Genomic DNA, 18,226 nt, shown 5'->3' with positions numbered 1-18,226 from the left:
TCCACTTAGGACGTTAGAGAAAATAAGAATTTACTTACCGATAATTCTATTTCTCATAGTCCGTAGTGGATGCTGGGCGCCCATCCCAAGTGCGGATTGTCTGCAATACTTGTACATAGTTATTGTTACAAAAATCGGGTTATTATTGTTGTGAGCCATCTTTCAGAGGCTCCTCTGTTATCATGCTGTTAACTGGGTTCAGATCACAGGTTATACGGTGTGATTGGTGTGGCTGGTATGAGTCTTACCCGGGATTCAAAATCCTTCCTTATTGTGTACGCTCGTCCGGGCACAGTATCCTAACTGAGGCTTGGAGGAGGGTCATAGGGGGAGGAGCCAGTGCACACCAGATAGTCCTAAAGCTTTCTTTAGATGTGCCCAGTCTCCTGCGGAGCCGCTATTCCCCATGGTCCTTACGGAGTCCCCAGCATCCACTACGGACTATGAGAAATAGAATTATCGGTAAGTAAATTCTTATTTTAGTCTTTCTCCAACCAGATGATTTGTGGCCGGGAGGGTTTTGGAGCTGCCATTCAATCGAATAGTAGCTTGCTAACTATAGTCTAGTATACAAGTGTCCCTTCCTCAGTGGCAATACCCATCTCGCGTTTGGGCTGTGGTTTCAGCCATCATTGGTGGGCACCACATCTTATAAATTTGGATTTTGCTTACATCTCATATCAGTAATACCACAATGTGATCCTGTGCAATGGGTATACCTCCCAACATGACCCTCTCCAGGAGGGACAGAATGCTCTGCTCCTGGACTTCCCTCTTGATTTCTGATTGCCATCACCTGTGCAGAAACACCTTTCTTAGCCATTCACCTGTTCAATACAGGTGGCAGCAATCATAAATTAGGAGAAAAGTCCAGAAGCAGAGCATTGTGTCCCTCCTGGAGAGGGTCATGTTGGGAGGTATGCAATGGGGGTCATTACGAGTAGATCGCTCGCTAGCTACTTTTAGCAGCCTTGCAAATGCATAGTCACCGCCCACGGGGGAGTGTATTTTCGCTTTGCAAGCCTACGAACACGCGTGCAGCCGACAGGACGAAAACGTTTTATGCAGTTTCTGAGTAGCTCTGGACTTACTCAGCCCTTGCGATCACTTCAGTCTTTTTGGCCCCGGAATTGACTTCAGATACCCGTTCTGCAAACGCCTAGACACGCCTGCGTTTTTCCAAACACTCCCTGAAAATGGTCAGTTGACACCCATAAATGCCCTCTCCCTGTCAGTCTCCTTGCGATCGGCTGTGCGAATGGATTCTTCTTTAAATCCATCGCCCAGCAATGATTCGCTTTGTACCCGTACGACGCGCCTGCGCATTGCGGTGCATATGCATGCGCAGTAGTAACCTGTTCGCTGCGCTGTGAAAAACGGCAGCAAGCGATCAACTTGGAATGACCCCCAATGTCAGCTACTTTTAAGAGAGAATTTTGCGAGGCAGTGGTAATTCACTTGTGTTAGGTTTACTCTTTGTAGTAAGTGCATACAATACAGTACCTGGAGGCAGACGGAAATAATTCCCATATCACTAATTATTAACATCCTTAGATTTAACACTTTCACAGTATCGCTTTTGATTCTCAGTAACCTGCATTTCATTTTTGTTTCTAAGCACTGGAAAATCCTTTATTTCTATTAGTTCCTTTTGGTTTGTAATATGTTGTGTTCTATTGTTTCTTGGTTTATTTTATGCTTATTGAGCAAAAATTCTACACAAAATGTAATAAAACTCGTACTGTATTCACATCACCATTATGACTCAACTGACATCATCTATCTACTGTATAATTCAAGCATTTCCTTAATGTTCCCTTTAGGATCTCCATGCTCTCTGTACTGTATTTTATGAAAAACTTTTCTGTATTTCATTGTTTCTGTACTGCATTATGTTCATTCTAAGTGAGTCTTATTGGAGAAAGAGCACTATATAAATCAAATTATTATTATTATTATTAATTCTGTAATTTGATAGATTTTCTATTAAACTGTTTTTTATTTCTACAATAAATGAAATGGCATTGTTTACATTTAGTTAATTAAATGTTTGTGGTTTTGTTTGTTTCACTTTCTATACTGCAGCATCTGCAGGAATTGCAGTATCACAGAGGAAAGTGCGACAGATCAGTGATCCTATTCAGCAAATTTTAATCCAGCTGCATAAAATTATCTACATTACACAGGTACACAGCTTGGTTTTTATTCAAAAAATTATGTCTACACAGTTTTTCCTGTCATTATTTTTGCAAGATATGTAAAAAAATGTCCTTTGTCACAGAAAAAAACCCCCACAGGGACTTAGCATCAAGCTAAAAATCAAGTGAGTTTAATGTGCGCCTGTTTTATTATGATGACTTAAAATTTAGTTTAAATCACATTTCAGTTAATAAAAAATGGAACCTACAGGTAAAATAACCTTTTCTTATCGATAGGACACTACAGTATTTACCCGAATCTAAGCGGACTCCATGGTTTAGGAAGATCCTAAAACACTGAAAGAATGAATTACATAATGGGCACGATGTACTATGCACCGCATTGCGGATGCGATACATCCCGCCACTTATTGGGAACATACTGGCGTTCATAACAGCAGCAGTAAATATTGTAGGCATATTAGCTACCACTATGTTGCAATTTTTTCCTACGTCCTAGAGGATGCTGGGGTCCACATTCGTACCATGGGGTATAGATGAGTCCACTAGGAGCCATGGGCACTTTAAGAGTTTAATAGTGTGGGCTGGCTCCTCCCTCTATGCCCCTTCTACCAGACCCAGTTTAGAAAATGTGTCCGAAGGAGCCGGTCACAGCTAGGGGAGCTCCTAGAGCTTCTTTAGCTTTATTTTTTTCTAAGAGTAATTTAGGCACAGGGAGGCTGTTGGCAACAGCCTCCCTGCTTCGTGGGACTTAGGGGGGAGTAGTTTCCAACCCTGAGAGGTTAATGGCCACAATCTCCGCTGACAGGACACTGAGCTCCTGAGGATGTGGATCGTTATCCACCTGAGGCGACCGCTCACTCCCGCAGCAAGCTGCCACCCCCTAACAGAGCCAGAAGATTCCGGGAGTTAGTGTGTCATCGGCGACCCGACGGGCGGGGAGCCGGTGTGAATGGCGGCAACAGGGTGGGAGCGCAGTACTGATACTGCACTCCGGAAGGCTTAGCGATACAGCAGGTGCGGTGCTATGAGGGGCACCCTAAGCCAGCGCAAATACCCTTACACTGGTCACTCAGGCTATCAGGGACTCCGGTAAACGCTGCTAGCATAATACCTCAGGCCATTATAAAATTTCAAATCGTGCGGAAAGACGCGCCATGTTTGGGGGCGGAGCTTTTCATCAGAGCGGACCCAGCAGCTCACCAGTGCCATTTTCTCCCTGCAGATCCACTTCCAGTGACGCTGACAGGGAGCGCTGTCCCTCCACACGACTCCAGCTATCCTTGCGGTACCAGGGGGTTGTAGAAGGGGTGTGAGGCTTTAATTTCGCTGTGTAGTCTATTAAGGGTACACAGTCAGCGCCAGGGAATTCTTATATAACTGTCTAACTGTCTCTGGGGCGCTGTGTGTGCTGGCTCCAAACTCTGTCTCTCTCTGAAGGTACTTGGGGGAAACTGTGTCTGACATTTTGCTGTGTGTGTATGCAAATTCTCACATAACCATGTCCAGGGGCTCTGTGTCTTATGCTACAGAGGAGGTATCTACTCCAGAGGAATCTACACCATGTACCCAGGAAAGTAATATCATGTCTCAGGCTTCTGAATCTAGGCCACATTGACTGGTTTCCATTTAGGAAATGTTATCTCAGATTTCTACTAGGGTAGCCCATACTTTGACTGAAACTCAGGTTTTAAGGAAGTCTATGGAAGTTTGGTTGGGTTCCGTTTCCTTTACTTCAAAATCCCCTAGCATATACCCAAAGAAACGTGCACTTGCCCAGATTATGCAAGCCGACACAGATACTGACTCGGCAGATGGTGATGGGGATGTGCTGAGGGGGGCGGCATCCCTTGCAAAGGGGGTGCAGCTCATGATTGAGGCCATTAGGGATGTGTTACACATTACTGACACACACCACCTGAGCAGGTTGAGGAGGTTTTCTTCACAGACAATAAGAAACCCTTGCTAACCTTCCCTGCGTCTAAAGAATGAAACACATTATTTGAAAAGTCCTGGGAAACCCTGGAGAAAAAATTCCAGATCCCAAAAAGGGTTCTGGTTGCTTTTCCCTTTCCTGAGGAGGATAGGAAAAAATGGGAAAACCCACCCATAGTTGACGCATATGTCTCCAGACTGTCTGTAAAGGTGGTTTTACCTGTCCCCGGATCTACCGCGTTAAAAGAACCGGCTGATCATAAGCTTGACACTACGCTCAAATCCATTTACACTGCTTCAGGAGTGGCAATAAGGCCCACTATTGCCTGTGCATGGATTGCTAAAGCCATAGTAAAGTGGTCAAGCACATTACTAAAGGACTTAGATACGATGGATAGAAGTGACATTGAATGGTTTTTACGTAATATACAGGATTCTGCGGGTTTCATGGTGGAGTCCATGAAGGACCTGGGTACTCTGAGTGCAAGGATATCTTCCATGGCTGTCTCAGCACACAGGGGACTCTGGCTACGCCAATGATCGGCAAACGCTGAATCCAGGAGAAATGTGGAGAACTTACCCTTCACAGGTCAGGCTCTATTTTGGGAATGGTTGGATGTGTGGATTTCCACGGCAACCGCGGGTAAGTCAACTTTTCTTCCCTCCGCTGCTCCTTCTACGAAGAAACCCTTTTCTTCATCAACAGCGCAGTCCTTTCGGACCGCAAAGACTAAAAAGTCCAAGCCTCCTACAACCTTCTTTAGAGGTGGTCGGGCAAAATCCAAGAAGCCTGCGCCTGCAGGTTCCCAGGACCAGAAGCCTGCTTCTGGTTCCTCAAAATCCTCAGCATGACGGTGGACCTCACAGTCTGGAGAACGGGCTGGTGGGTGCGAGACTCAGACGTTTCAGGCACGTCTGGTTGTCGTCCGGCCTGTATCCCTGGATACAGGATATTGTGTCCCAGGGGTACAGACTAGAGTTTCAAAAACTCCCGCTTCACCAATTCTTCAAATCAGGCTTGCCAGCTTTACTGGCAGAAAGGCAATCCTCCAGGAAGCCATCCAAAAATTTAAAAAGTCTGAGGTCATTGTTCCAGTTCCACCTCATATGCAACACATGGGTTACTATTCAAACCTTTTCCTGGCACCGAAACCAGATGGTTCAGTCAGACCGATTTTGAACTTGAAATCGTTAGTGAGTTCAAATTCAAAATGGAGTCTCTGAGATTGGTGATCTCAGGTCTGGAGGAGGGAGAGTTTCTGGAATCCCTAGATATCAAGGATGCATACCTCCACATTCCGATTTGGCCGCCGCATCAGGCTTATCTCAGATTTGCACTGTTAGACAGTCACTATCAGTTCCAGGCACTGCCATTCGGTCTCTCCACGGCACCGAGGGTGTTCACCAATCAATGGTCCGGGATGTCTTGAAGCCTACCCGGGTATCGGTTCATCAGTGCATTTGCCTTCTGGGGAAGATGATTGCCTCATACGAGGCTCTATAGTACGGAATGTCACAGCCGGTAGAATTTGTGAATCCATTGGATGTGTGCTAGCGTTAGAAGTGCATGCCTCTGTGAGGAGAAAACAAGGAGGACAAATGTAGTTTCTTCTCATATGCTTTTATTAACGGAAATACATATAAGAGCTAATATTCAAAGATGAAGAATTCCAAAAGATTAGGATGCAGAGTATTCATGGGCAGAGTATTGAAAAAGTCCGTATAATAAGCGACTGTCTGATATGGCTAGTGAATGCTGCAGAATTTGCACATTGGATAGTTAATTGTCGTGACTGAAGAACACTGAAGGGGTTTTGCAGCATGGATGATTGTTAGACGTGACTGAAGAACACTGAAGGGATTTTGCAGAATGGATGATTGTTAGACATGACTGAAGAACACTGAAGTGGTTTTGCAGAATGGATGCTTGTTAGATGTGACTGAAGAACACTGAAGTGGTTTTGCAGAATGGATGATTGTTTGACGTGACTGCAGAACACTGCAGAACTGCTGGGAAATCCTCTATGGATAGAACTCCAGGAGACACTGTCCTAAGTGGCAAGCTGTGACCCGCGAGGCCGGGGTAACCACTGGTAGTTGTGCAGCAAACGACAGCTGAGGTGAGAATTCCGTGGAGCTGAAAATCCAAGAGACACTGAAAGGCACACAGGTGGACCTGTGGGAGCGCAGAGCTGAAACAACTGTACTGGGACAGAAACATAAAGCACTAGTAAGGTTTGAAACCGGATTGCTCCCTTTTACCAGAGAGCTCAGCCTGTGATTGGCTGGAAGAGACCAGAGACCAAGTCCCATTGGCATACTATGAATTGGTCTCCAACATGGCGGCCCCCAGTACTGCAGACACACCAGAGAAGGGGAGCTTGCTCAGGCAGCCTCCCTGCACAGTGCTCCAGAGCATGGGATCTTACACAGACAGCCTCCCTGCACAGTGCTCCAGTGACAGCAGGCCGCACAGTCACCAGCTCCCTTTCAGCTGCAGCACACCAGCGGCCCTCACAGACCTCCACCACCGCAGCGCTAGCCATCTGACAGAGAGCCCCTGGAGATCATCACCGGAGGTGAGTCCCTGGTCCATGACAGTACCCCCTCTTTTTAGGGTGGACACCGAACACCCTCGGACTTTGGTAGGATTCTTGGCATGGAAGGTACGGACAAATTTTGGTGCATGAACATCTTCCGCACATACCCAGGATCTTTCCTGTGGACCGTATCCCTTCCAGTCTATGAGATACTGGACACGACCATATCGTCTGCGGGAATCCAGTATACTTTTAAATTCGAACTCCTCACCTTGCATGGTTTGAACCTTAGGAGGTCTAGGCAGGGCTGCACGAAAGCGATTGAGCACTAAAGGTCTTAAAAGAGAAACATGAAATGCATTGGGAATCTTCATATAAGATGGTAATTTTACTTTGTAAGCCACAGGATTTAGTACCTTTTCAATAGGAAATGGTCCAATGAACCTAGGAGCAAATTTTTTCGAAGGAACTTTAAGACATAAATTGCGTGTAGAGACCCAGACTTGATCTCCTACTCTAAGGTTGGGAATGGCTTTTCGTTTTCTATCAGCAAAGACTTATAACGTGCAGATGACTTGATCAAAGCTTTACGTACTTGTTTCCAATTCTCTGAAAACTGTCTGAGTGCCTGATCCGCGGCAGGAACCTCTAAAGCTGGTAAAGCCTGGAACTCTGGAACTCGAAGATGGAATCCGTAGTTAGTAAAGAATGGAGTAGATCCCGAAGAAGTATGGTATAAATTGTTATGAGCAAATTCTGCTAGTGGGAGGAAATCCAGCCAATCATCCTGTGAAGAAGACATAAATAAACGTAGGAAGGTCTCCAGATCCTGATTTACTCTTTCCGTTTGTCCGTCTGATTGGGGATGATAGGCAGATGTAAAGTTCAGTTTTATTCCAAAAGAAGAGCAGAGAGATCTCCAAAATCGGACAAAAAATTGTGGTCCATGATTGGAAACAATTTCGGTGGGTATTCCATGTAACTGAAAGATTTCTGAGATGAATAACTTTGATAACTGAGGTGCAGATGGAATACCTGTCATGGGTATGAAATGTGCCATTTTCGAAAAATGATCAACAACAACCCAAATGGTGTTTCGTCCTTTCGAAGGCGGTAAATCAGTGATAAAGTCCATAGAGATATGAGTCCAGGGTTGAGTCGGTATGGGTAATGGATGCAGAAGACCAGGAGGTGAACCTTTTGGACTCTTATGCTGTGCACACTTTGGGCAGGAAGCTATGAAATCTTGTACATCAGCTCTCAGTTGGGGCCACCAATAAGAATGCTGAATGAATTTTTGGGTCTTAAGTCTCCCTGCATGACCCATAAAGGAAGAATTATGTGCCCACATGAGCAGTTTCTTTCGGAGTTCGGGGGCTACGAAAATTTTCCCTGGTGGAGGAGTTGGAGTGAGCTGAGTTGCACAGAAAGAGGCTGGATCCAAGATGAGTTGTTTCCCTGAGAAATCTGAGGGTTCGTTGGAGCTTAAAGAATGAGAGAGATCATCCGCTTTCTTGTTTAAAGGACCAGGTTGATAAAAGAGCTTGAAATTGAATCGTGTGAAGAATAGGGCCCACCTGGCCTGCCGTGGATTGAGACACTGGGCTGTCCGCAAATATAACAGATTCTTGTGATCGGTGTAAACAGCAATAGGATGTAAAGCTCCTTCTAACAAGTATCTCCACTCTTCAAAAGCCAACTTAATAGCTAACAATTCCTGCTCACCAATGGCGTAGTTATGCTGAGCGGATGAGAACCTTCGTAAGTAGTAACCACAAGGATGAATCTTCCCATCTTCAAAGAGTTGAGACAGTACTGCTCCTACCCCTTCTGTGGAAGCATCCACCTGCAGTATGAAGGGTCGATTCAGATCAGGTTGATGAAGGATGGGAGCTGATGTAAAAGCTTGTTTCAGGGTTTCAAAGGCTGCTATTGCTTCTGGCGGCCAGCAGGATGGACTTGCTCCTTTTCTGGTGAGGGCAGTAATGGGAGCCACAATGGACCAATGACCTTTAATGAATTTTCTGTAGAAATTTGCGAACCTCAGGAACCGCTGAATACCCTTCAAAGTAGAGGGTATGGACCAGTCGTGATTTGCCTGAACTTTAGCTGGATCCATCTGTAAATCGCTACCTGAGATAATGTAGCCAAGGAAAGGAATGGAAGGAACTTCAAAGGTACATTTCTCCAGTTTACAATATAACTTGTTCTTCCTCAGTCGTGTTAGCACCTCCTTCACTTGAGCTCGATGAGTCTCCAGATCTTTAGAGAATATTAAAATGTTATCTAAGTAAACCACCAAACACTTGTAAAGCAAGTCTCTAAATAATTCATTGACGTAATTCTGGAAAACAGCTGGGGCATTACACAACCCAAAAGGCATTACTAAATACTCGTAATTCCCGTCCCGAGTATTGAAAGCTGTCTTCCACTCATCCCCTGGGCGAATGCGAATCAGGTTGTAGGCTCCACATAGATCTAACTTAGTGAATATTGAAGCCCCCTTCACCCGGTCAAACAATTCTGGAATTAGCGGCAGGGGATACCGATTCTTGAGAGTTATGTCATTGAGTCCCCGGTAGTCAATGCAGGGCCGTAGACCTCCATCTTTCTTTTTTACAAAAAAAATCCTGCTCCTGCAGGGGAGAAAGATGGCCTGATAAAGCCTTTAGCTAAATTTTCTTGGATATACTCTGACATTGCTTGAGTCTCTGGTAGTGACAAAGGATAAATTCGGCCCCTGGGAGGAGTCTTACCCGGTATCAAGTCAATTGGACAATCCCATTTCCGATGAGGTGGCAGAATGTCCGCCCCGTGCTTATTGAAGACATCTAGAAAGGATCGGTAAGCCAGTGGCAATTCAGAGGATTGAGTTGTGCACAGTGGTGCCACTGTTGTTAAACAAGTGTCGAAACAGGTTTTACCCCAGGAAAGATTCTCCATGGTCTGCCAGTCAACTTGTGGATTGTGTTTTCGCAACCAGGGGAGCCCTAGGATAACGTTATGAGAGGCTTTAGGAATCACGAGAAAGGAGATGACTTTAGAATGCAGTGCCCCCACCTTGACTTTGAGTGGTACAGTACGAAGGGTGATGACACCGTCTGGAATACGACTTCCATCCACTGCTGTGAGGGAAACAGCCCGATCCAAAAGGGTTGTCTGAATTCTGGCGTGCCGAATCAGAGCAGAAGAGACAAAGTTCTCCGCAGCACCAGAGTCGAGCAGTGCAGAAATCTCGAAGGAGGAAGGTGGGACTTCCAGGCAAATTGGCAAGACAGGTTCCTTCCTTACACATGATTCCATGGAAACTCCTAGCTTAACCTCTCCTGAATAAGCTAGGAGCGGTAGTTTCCCGACCGCAGGCTACAGAATTTGACGAAATGATCAGATGATCCGCAGTACATGCAGAGATTTTCCTGGCGACGGCGTAGGCGTTCCTCATTAGAAAGACGAGATTGATTGACCTGCATTGGCTCCCCCATGGGAGGTGATAGTTGTCGCGCACGAGAGTCCTGCCTGAGTCTTGAACATAACTGAAAGCTGGGGCGCTCTGACTTGGACTTTTCTAAGCATCGTTCCCTATATTGAAGGTCTACTTTGTTGCACAAGGATATTAAATCATCCAACTTGGCAGGAACATCTCGTGTGGTCAAGTCGTCTTTGATTTTATTGGATAACCCGTTCCAAAACGCGGCAACCAATGCCTGTTCGTTCCAGTTTAGTTCAGAGGACAAGGTGCGAAACTGAATCACATACTGACTGACAGAGCGAGATCCCTGGCGAAGACGAAGAATCTCTAAGGAGGCTGAAGTGGTTCTGCCAGGCTCATCGAAGATCTTACGGAAAGAGGATACAAACGCAGAGTAGTTCAAAAGAATAGGATCGTCTCTTTCCCATAGAGGAGACGCCCACTCCAATGCTTGACCGGTCAATAGAGAAATAATATAGGCAACTCTTGTTTGAGGAGACGGAAAACTGGCAGCCTATAATTCAAATTGAATCTCGCACTGATTTAAGAATCCTCTGCATAACTTCGGGTTCCCATCAAATTTACTAGGAGGTGGTAATTGTAGGCGAGATACTGGAACTGGCGCTGTTGACACTGGAGAAGAAGATACAGGAACTGAAACCTGAGATGTAGTAATAGCAACATGAAGCGTATCTAGGCGAGCAGACATAGATTGCATGGCTTGAATCAGTTGTACTTGCATGGATTCTTGTTCACTTAAACGAGAAAGGATACTGGCCGTGGCATCACCTCCAGATGCTTGCTCACCCGTCGGATCCATGTGGCCAGTGCTTACTGTCACAGCCTGAAGAATTTGTGAATCTGTTGGATGTGTGCTAGCGGTAGAAGTGCATGCCTCTGCGAGGAGAAAACGAGGAGGACAAATGTAGTTTCTTCTCATATGCTTTATTAACGGAAATACATATAAGAGCTAATATTCAAAGATGAAGAATTCCAAAAGATTAGGATGCAGAGTATTCATGGGCAGAGTATTGAAAAAGTCCGTATAATAAACGACTGTCTGATATGGCTAGTGAATACTGCAAAATTTGCACGTTGGATAGTTAATTGTCGTGACTGAAAAACACTGAAGGGGTTTTGCAGAATGGATGATTGTTAGATGTGACTGAAGAACACTGAAGTGGTTTTGCAGAATGGATGATTGTTAGATGTGACTGAAGAACACTGAAGTGGTTTTGCAGAATGGATGATTGTTAGACGTGACTGAAGAACACTGAAGTGGTTTTTGCAGAGTGTATGATTGTTAGACGTGACTGAAGAACACTGCAGAACTGCTGGGAAATCCTCTATGAATAGAACTCCAGGAGACACTGTCCTAAGTGGCAAGCTGTGACCCGCGAGGCCGGGGTAAACACTGGTAGTTGTGCAGCAAACGACAGCTGAGGTGAGAATTCCGTGGAGCTGAAAATCCGAGACACTGAAAGGCACACAGGTGGACCTGTGGGAGCGCAGAGCTGAAACACCTGTACTGGGACAGAAACATAAAGCACTGGCAAGGTTTGAAACCGGATTGCTCCCTTTTACCAGAGAGCTCAGCCTGTGATTGGCTGGAAGAGACCAAGTCCCATTGGCATACTATGAATTGGTCTCCAACACATGGCGGCCCCCAGTACTGCAGACACGCCAGAGAAGGGGAGCTTGCTCAGGCAGCCTCCCTGCACAGTGCTCCAGAGCATGGGATCTTACACAGACAGCCTCCCTGCACAGTGCTCCAGTGACAGCAGGCCACACAGTCACCAGCTCCGTTTCAGCTGCAGCACACCAGCGGCCCTCACAGACCTCCACCGCCGCAGCGCTAGCCATCTGACAGAGAGCCCCTGGAGATCATCACCGGAGGTGAGTCCCTGGTCCATGACACGGAAGAGTTCATGATCGATCCTTCCAACTGGATCTCCTAGAGAAGTGGTCGAGATCTCACCTATACATGCACCAGTGGATACGTCTGTCACCGAAAGCAAGGATTTCACTCCTCTGGTGGCTGCAAATGCCTCACCTTATGGAGGGCCACAGGTTCGGGGTTCAGAACTGGATCCTTCTAACCATGGATGCAAGTCTCAGGGGTTGGGGCACAGTCACTCAAGGGGAAACCTTCCAAGGAAGGTGGTCAAGTCTGGAATCCATTCTTCCAATAAACATTCTGGAACTGAGAGCCGTATACAACGGTCTTCTCCAAGTGGCACATCTTCTGCAAAATCAGGCCATTCAAGTACAGTCAGACAATGTGACGATGGTGGCCTAAATAAACCGACAGGGAGGAACGAAGAGCAGGGCTGCTATGTCAGAGGTAACAAGAATCTTCCTGTGGGCAGAAAAGCATGCAGTGGCGCTGTCCGTGATCTTCCTTACAGGAGTGGACAACTGGGAAGCAGACTTCCTCAGCAGGCACGATGTCCATCCAGGAAAATGGGGCCTCCATCTTGAGGTGTTCACAGAGGTGACCAGTCTTTGGGGTGTGCCTCAAATAGACATTATGGCCTCACGTCTCAACAAGAAACTTCGGAGGTACTGTTCCAGGTTGAGAGACCCACAAGCAGTGGCGGTGGATGCCCTGGTAACACCATGGTTGTTCTAGTCAGTGTATGTGTACCCTCCACTTCTTCTCATTCCAAGAATTCTAAAACTCATAAAGAGAACAAGGGTTCAGGCAATTCTCATTGGTCCGGACTGGCCAAGGAGAGCTTGGTATGTGGATCTTCTGGACTTACTGCTGGAAGATCCAAGGCCTCTTCCTCTTCGCGATGATCTTCTGCAACAGGGGCCGTTCGTTTATCAAGACTTACCGTGGCTACGTTTGACGGCATGGAGGTTGAGCGCCAGATCTTAGCCCTGAAGGGTATTCCGAGCAAGGTTATTTCTACCCTGATACAGGCTAGGAAAGGAGTAACGTCTAAACATTATCATCGCATTTGGAAAAAATATGTGTCTTGGTGTGAGTCCAAGAAGTTTCCTACGGTGGAGTTTCAACTTGGACGGTTTCTCCTCTTCCTGCAAGCAGGTGTGGATATGGGTCTGCGTTTGGGATCCGTAAAAGTCCAGATTTCGGCTTTATCCATTTTCTTCCAGAAACAATTGGCTGCCCTCCCTGAGGTTCAGACTTTTTTGAAAGGGGTTCTGCACATCCAGCCTCCCTTTGTGACGCCGACGGCACCCTGGGATCTTAACGTGGTGTTGCATTTCCTGCAGTCAGATTGGTTTGAGCCTTTACAGGAGGCTGAATTGGGGGCTTTGTACTGTAAAAGTCCCTACTTAATCTTCCATGAAGATAGGGCTGAGCTCAGGACGCGTCAGCAGTTACTTCCAAAGGTTGTGTCGGCTTTTCATATCAACCAACCTATTGTGGTGCCAGTAGCTTCAGACTCTTCAATTACTTCAAAGTCCTTGGATGTTGTGAGGGCTTTGAAGATCTATGTGAAGAGAACTGCTCGTCATAGGAAATCGGACTCACTATTTGTTCTTTATGACCCCAAGAAAATTGGGTGTCCTGCTTCTAAGCAGACGATTTCTCGCTGGATCAGGTATACTATTCAGCATGCATATTCTACGGCAGGATTGTAGTGTCCAAAATCTGTTAAGGCCGACTCTACTCGTAAGGTGGGTTTTTCCTGGGTGGCGGCCCTGGGGGTCTCGGCTTTACAACTTTGCAGAGCAGCTACTTGGTCAGGGTCGAACACGTTTGCTAAGTTCTATAAGTTCGATACTTTGGCCTCTGAGGACCTAAAGTTTGGTCAATCAGTTCTGCAGGAGCCTTCGCGCTCTCCCTCTTGTACTGCGAGCTTTGGTACATCCCCATGGTACTAATGTGGACCCCAGCATCCTCTAGAACAGGGGTGGCCAACCAGTCATAGGCAAAGAGCCAGAAAAGATCTGTAGTCAAAGGCAAGAGCCAGTAAAAGGCGCGCGTGCAAAAATGGGGGCATGGCCTAGTTTTCACAAAGCCACACCCCATTTTTGTGCGCACACCTTTCGGTATGACGTTTGTAGGAGTATGACCTTGTGTCATAACTCAGTTTTTAGTCATGTTGTACAGTGCCACATACATATAATGCCGCAGTACAGTGCCACATACATATAAGAATGCCAATAAATGGGTGCTCCACACTGCCAGAAACATATGTCCCCACAGTGCCAGATACACACATGTCCCCACAGTGCCAGATACATATATTCCCCCAGTGCCAGATACACATGTCCCCACAGTGCCAGATACATATATGCCCCACAGTGCCAAGTACACAGATACCCCTCAGTGCCAAGTACACAGATGCCCCACAGTGCCAGATAAACATATGCCCGACAGTGCCAAATACATATATGCCTCACAGTGCCAGATACATATATGCTCACAGTGCCAGATACACATGTCCCCATAGTGCCAGATACACATGTCCCCATAGTGCCAGATACACATGCCCCCACAGTGCCAGCTATGCCCCCAGTGCCAGATATACATGCCCCCACAGTGCCAGCTATGCCCCCAGTGCCAGATATACATGTCCCCACAGTGCCAGCTATGCCCCCAGTGCCAGATATGCATGTTCCCACAGTGCCAGCTATGCCCCCAGTGCCAGATATACATGTCCCCACAGTGCCAGATATACATGTTTCCACAGTGCCAGCTATGCCTCCAGTGCCAGATATACATGTCTGCACAGTGCCAGCTATGCCAGCAGTGCCAGATATACATGTCCCCACAGTGCCAGCTATGCCCCCAGTTTCAGATATGCCCCCAGTGCCAGATATACATGTCCCCACAGTGCCAGCTATGCCCCTAGTGCCAGATATATATGTCCCCACAGTGCCAGCTATGCCCCCGTGCCAGATATAAATGTCCCCACACAGTGCCAGCTCTGCCCCCAGTGCCAGATATACATGTCCCCCCAGTGCCAGATATACATGTCCCCCCAGTGCCAGCTATGCCCCAGTGCCAGATATACTTGTCTCCACAGTGCCAGCTATGCCCCCCAGTGCCAGATATACATGTCCCCACAGTGCCAGATATATATGTCCCACAGTGCCAGCTATGAACCCCAGTGCCAGATATACATGTCCCCACAGTGCCAGGTATACATGTCCCCACAGTGCCAGCAATGTCCCCAGTGCCAGATATACATGCCCCCCTTTCCCCGTGCTGCTTACCGCGCTGCTGTCTTTTAGGGGAAGAGAGCGCCCGGCACATACACTTGTCTCCGGCGGCAGTGTCTCTCTTCAATTAGGCGCCGGTCCGTGAGCCAATCAAAGCTCGCGATCCGGCAGCCTTAGCTGCCGGTCCGCGAACTCTGATTGGCTCATAGACCGGCGCTGTGGCCAGGATCTGGGCGAGCCGCATGCGGCGGATGAAAGAGCCGCATGCGGCTCGAGAGCCACGGGTTGGCCACCGCTGCTCTAGGACGTAAGAGAAAATAGGATTTTAATTACCTACCGGTAAATCCTTTTCTCGTAGTCCGTAGAGGATGCTGGGCGCCCAACCAGTGCTTCATTATCCTGCTGGGGTTACTTATTTCAGTACTGCTTTGTTCTTAGTTACGTACTGCATTGTTACTTGGTTCAGTAATGTTATTCAGCTTTTGCTGAGTTTTCAAGCTAGTTAGCTTGGTTTGCCTTTTTTGTGTGAGCTGGTTTGAATCTCACCACTATCTGTAAAATCCTTCTTTTGAAGTTGTCCGTCTCCTCGGGCACAGTTTCTAGACTGGGTCTGGTAGGAGGGGCATAGAGGGAGGAGCCAGCCCACACTATTAAACTCTTAAAGTGCCCATGGCTCATAGTGGACCCGTCTATACCCCATGGTACTAATGTGGACCCCAGCATCCTCTACGGACTACGAGAAAAGGATTTACCGGTAGGTAATTAAAATCCTATTTTCTGAATCCTGGCAAATGAAATATGTTTTTGTTTGTTACTTTGGTTGAGTTTGTTTGCACTGTTTGATGATGACAATGAGCAATAGCGATATGACATCTTTACCAACATTGGTGACAATGATTCTTTCAGAATTGACCATTTATTGGCCAGTCATTGTTTTTCGCAGGGCTATAAACACAGGGCTATAATGGGGCAACTGATCAGTGCAGCATGTGTGGACAGCATTAAGCCAATGGGAATACTTCCTACAGTAGCAGGATTGACTATTTATGTTCCACTTCAACAAAAATCTTTGTTTGAACTGCAAAAAACAAACAAAAAATAAGTAAAAATTCCTAAAACGTTGTAAAGTGCGGTGACAAACAGATGTAGTACAATATTAAAGACACACTTAGGTCAATTAGAATGAACAGCAGTTCCAGTTACTTTATGCAAAACCATACTGTGCTGGTTACTGTGAAATGTAGAATATACAACCTAAGTAGCGAATGGGAAGCAAATTTAATCCAGCACTAAAATCCTGTGTAAAATTAGAGCAGGTGAGTACGTGTCAAGGCCACTCTAAAAGTACCAGGCCCCGATACTTTTATGGGGACGTGGACCACTGGAATGGCATGGGTGTGTAACCGTGGCCTGTAATACATATCTAGCATTAATGGAGATGCCTGATATAAATTGGAGTAACCCTGATATAAATTGGAGTAACAATTCATGTGTAAAAACTAGGAGCACCAGGTTCTTAAATACATTAAAGGATCAATACTTGACTCAATTATTCGAGGACCCAACTAGAGTTAAAACTATTCTGGGCCTAGTTATTACCAATAATGTGGACATTATATCAAACACTAAAGTTGGGGAGACCTTGGGAAACAGTGATCACTATATGATCACATTCGACATCAGTTTCAAGGGGATCAACCAAAATATTTAACTTCAGAAAAGCTAACTTCAATATGCTGAGACAGACACTAAACGACATTGACTGGGAAGTTTTGTTTCATGGTAAGGACACATTGGAAATGTGGAATGCTTCATTCCCATAAGCAGCAAATGCAGGAGTACTAAACACAAGCCAATGTGGCTTAATAAGGCGGTCAAAGAAGCAATGGTTAATAAGAGGCATGCTTTCAAAACATTTATATCTAATGGAGGGTAGGAGTCATTACAGTATTATTAGGAATGCAATAAAAGATGTAAAAAAGTAATAAAAGTGGCTAAAATGGTAAATGAAAAGCTAATCGCTATAGAGAGTAAAACCAATCCTAAACAGTTTTATAACTACATAGGTGGTCATTCCGAGTTGATTGCATTTGTTTGCAGCGCAGCGATCAGACTAAAAAAAGGCAGTTCTGCGCATGTGTATGCAGCGCAATGCGCATGTGCGACGTACGGGCACAACGAACGATGCAGTTTTGCACAGGGTCTAGCAATGCATTTCAGTTGCACTGGTTGCCGCAGAGTGATTGACATGAAGTGGGCGTTTCTGCGTGGCAACTGACCGTTTTCAGGGAGTGTTCGGAAAAACGCAGACGTGCCAGGGAAAACACAGGCATGGCTGGTCCAACGCTTGGCGGGTGTTTGACGTCAAATCCGGAACTGAATAGTCTGAAGTGATCGCAAACGCTGAGTAGGTTTTGAGCTACTCTAAAACGACACAATTTTTTTTAGCAGGCGCTCTGCGATAAAAACGTTCGCACTTCTGCTAAGCTAAAATACACTCCCAGTGGGCGGCGGCATAGCGTTGGCACGGCTGCTAAAAACTGCTACCGAGCGATCAACTCAGAATGACCCCCATAAACAGTAAAAGGTTAAAGAAGGAGAATGTAGGCCCTTTAAAAGATGAATTGGGAGCTTTGATAAATGATGACAAAATAAAAGTGGAAATACTGAACAATTTTTTCCCCTCAGTATTCACCAGGGAGAATCAGACGGTGAGAGTAGGGCATAATGATAGTGAAGGTAATGACTCTTGGCTGGGTGCTTGCTTAAGTGAGGAAGTAGAACTGGAGAGACTAAGCAACATAAAGATTAATAAATCACCAAGCCCAGATGGTTTTCATCCAAGGGTTATTATGGAGCTTAGGTCACAGCTAGCAGAACCCCTATACTTGATTTTCCGTAGTTCAGTTAGATCAGGCATGGTACCAAAGGACTGGCACACAGCTGAGGTAGTGCCTTTATTTAAAAAAGGAACTAAAAAC

General features: G+C 46.1%; 1 protein-coding gene across 8 annotated transcripts in view; it reads left to right on the top strand.

The window, feature by feature from the left end:
* Positions 1–18,226, top strand: part of NEK10 (NIMA related kinase 10) — an 831,700-nt gene that overhangs the window by 685,195 nt on the left and 128,279 nt on the right. For all 8 annotated transcript variants that reach the window (XM_063922254.1, XM_063922250.1, XM_063922255.1 and 5 more), the window contains one exon: positions 2,086–2,186. In XM_063922254.1, the coding sequence (XP_063778324.1) occupies positions 2,086–2,186 (101 nt within the window). The remainder of the gene's footprint in view (positions 1–2,085; positions 2,187–18,226) is intronic.

This window comes from Pseudophryne corroboree, chromosome 5, assembly GCF_028390025.1.
Source record: "Pseudophryne corroboree isolate aPseCor3 chromosome 5, aPseCor3.hap2, whole genome shotgun sequence".
NCBI lineage: Eukaryota > Metazoa > Chordata > Amphibia > Anura > Myobatrachidae > Pseudophryne > Pseudophryne corroboree.
Note: the sequence above shows the minus strand (reverse complement) of the source record. Positions and strands in the feature narration are given on the sequence as shown.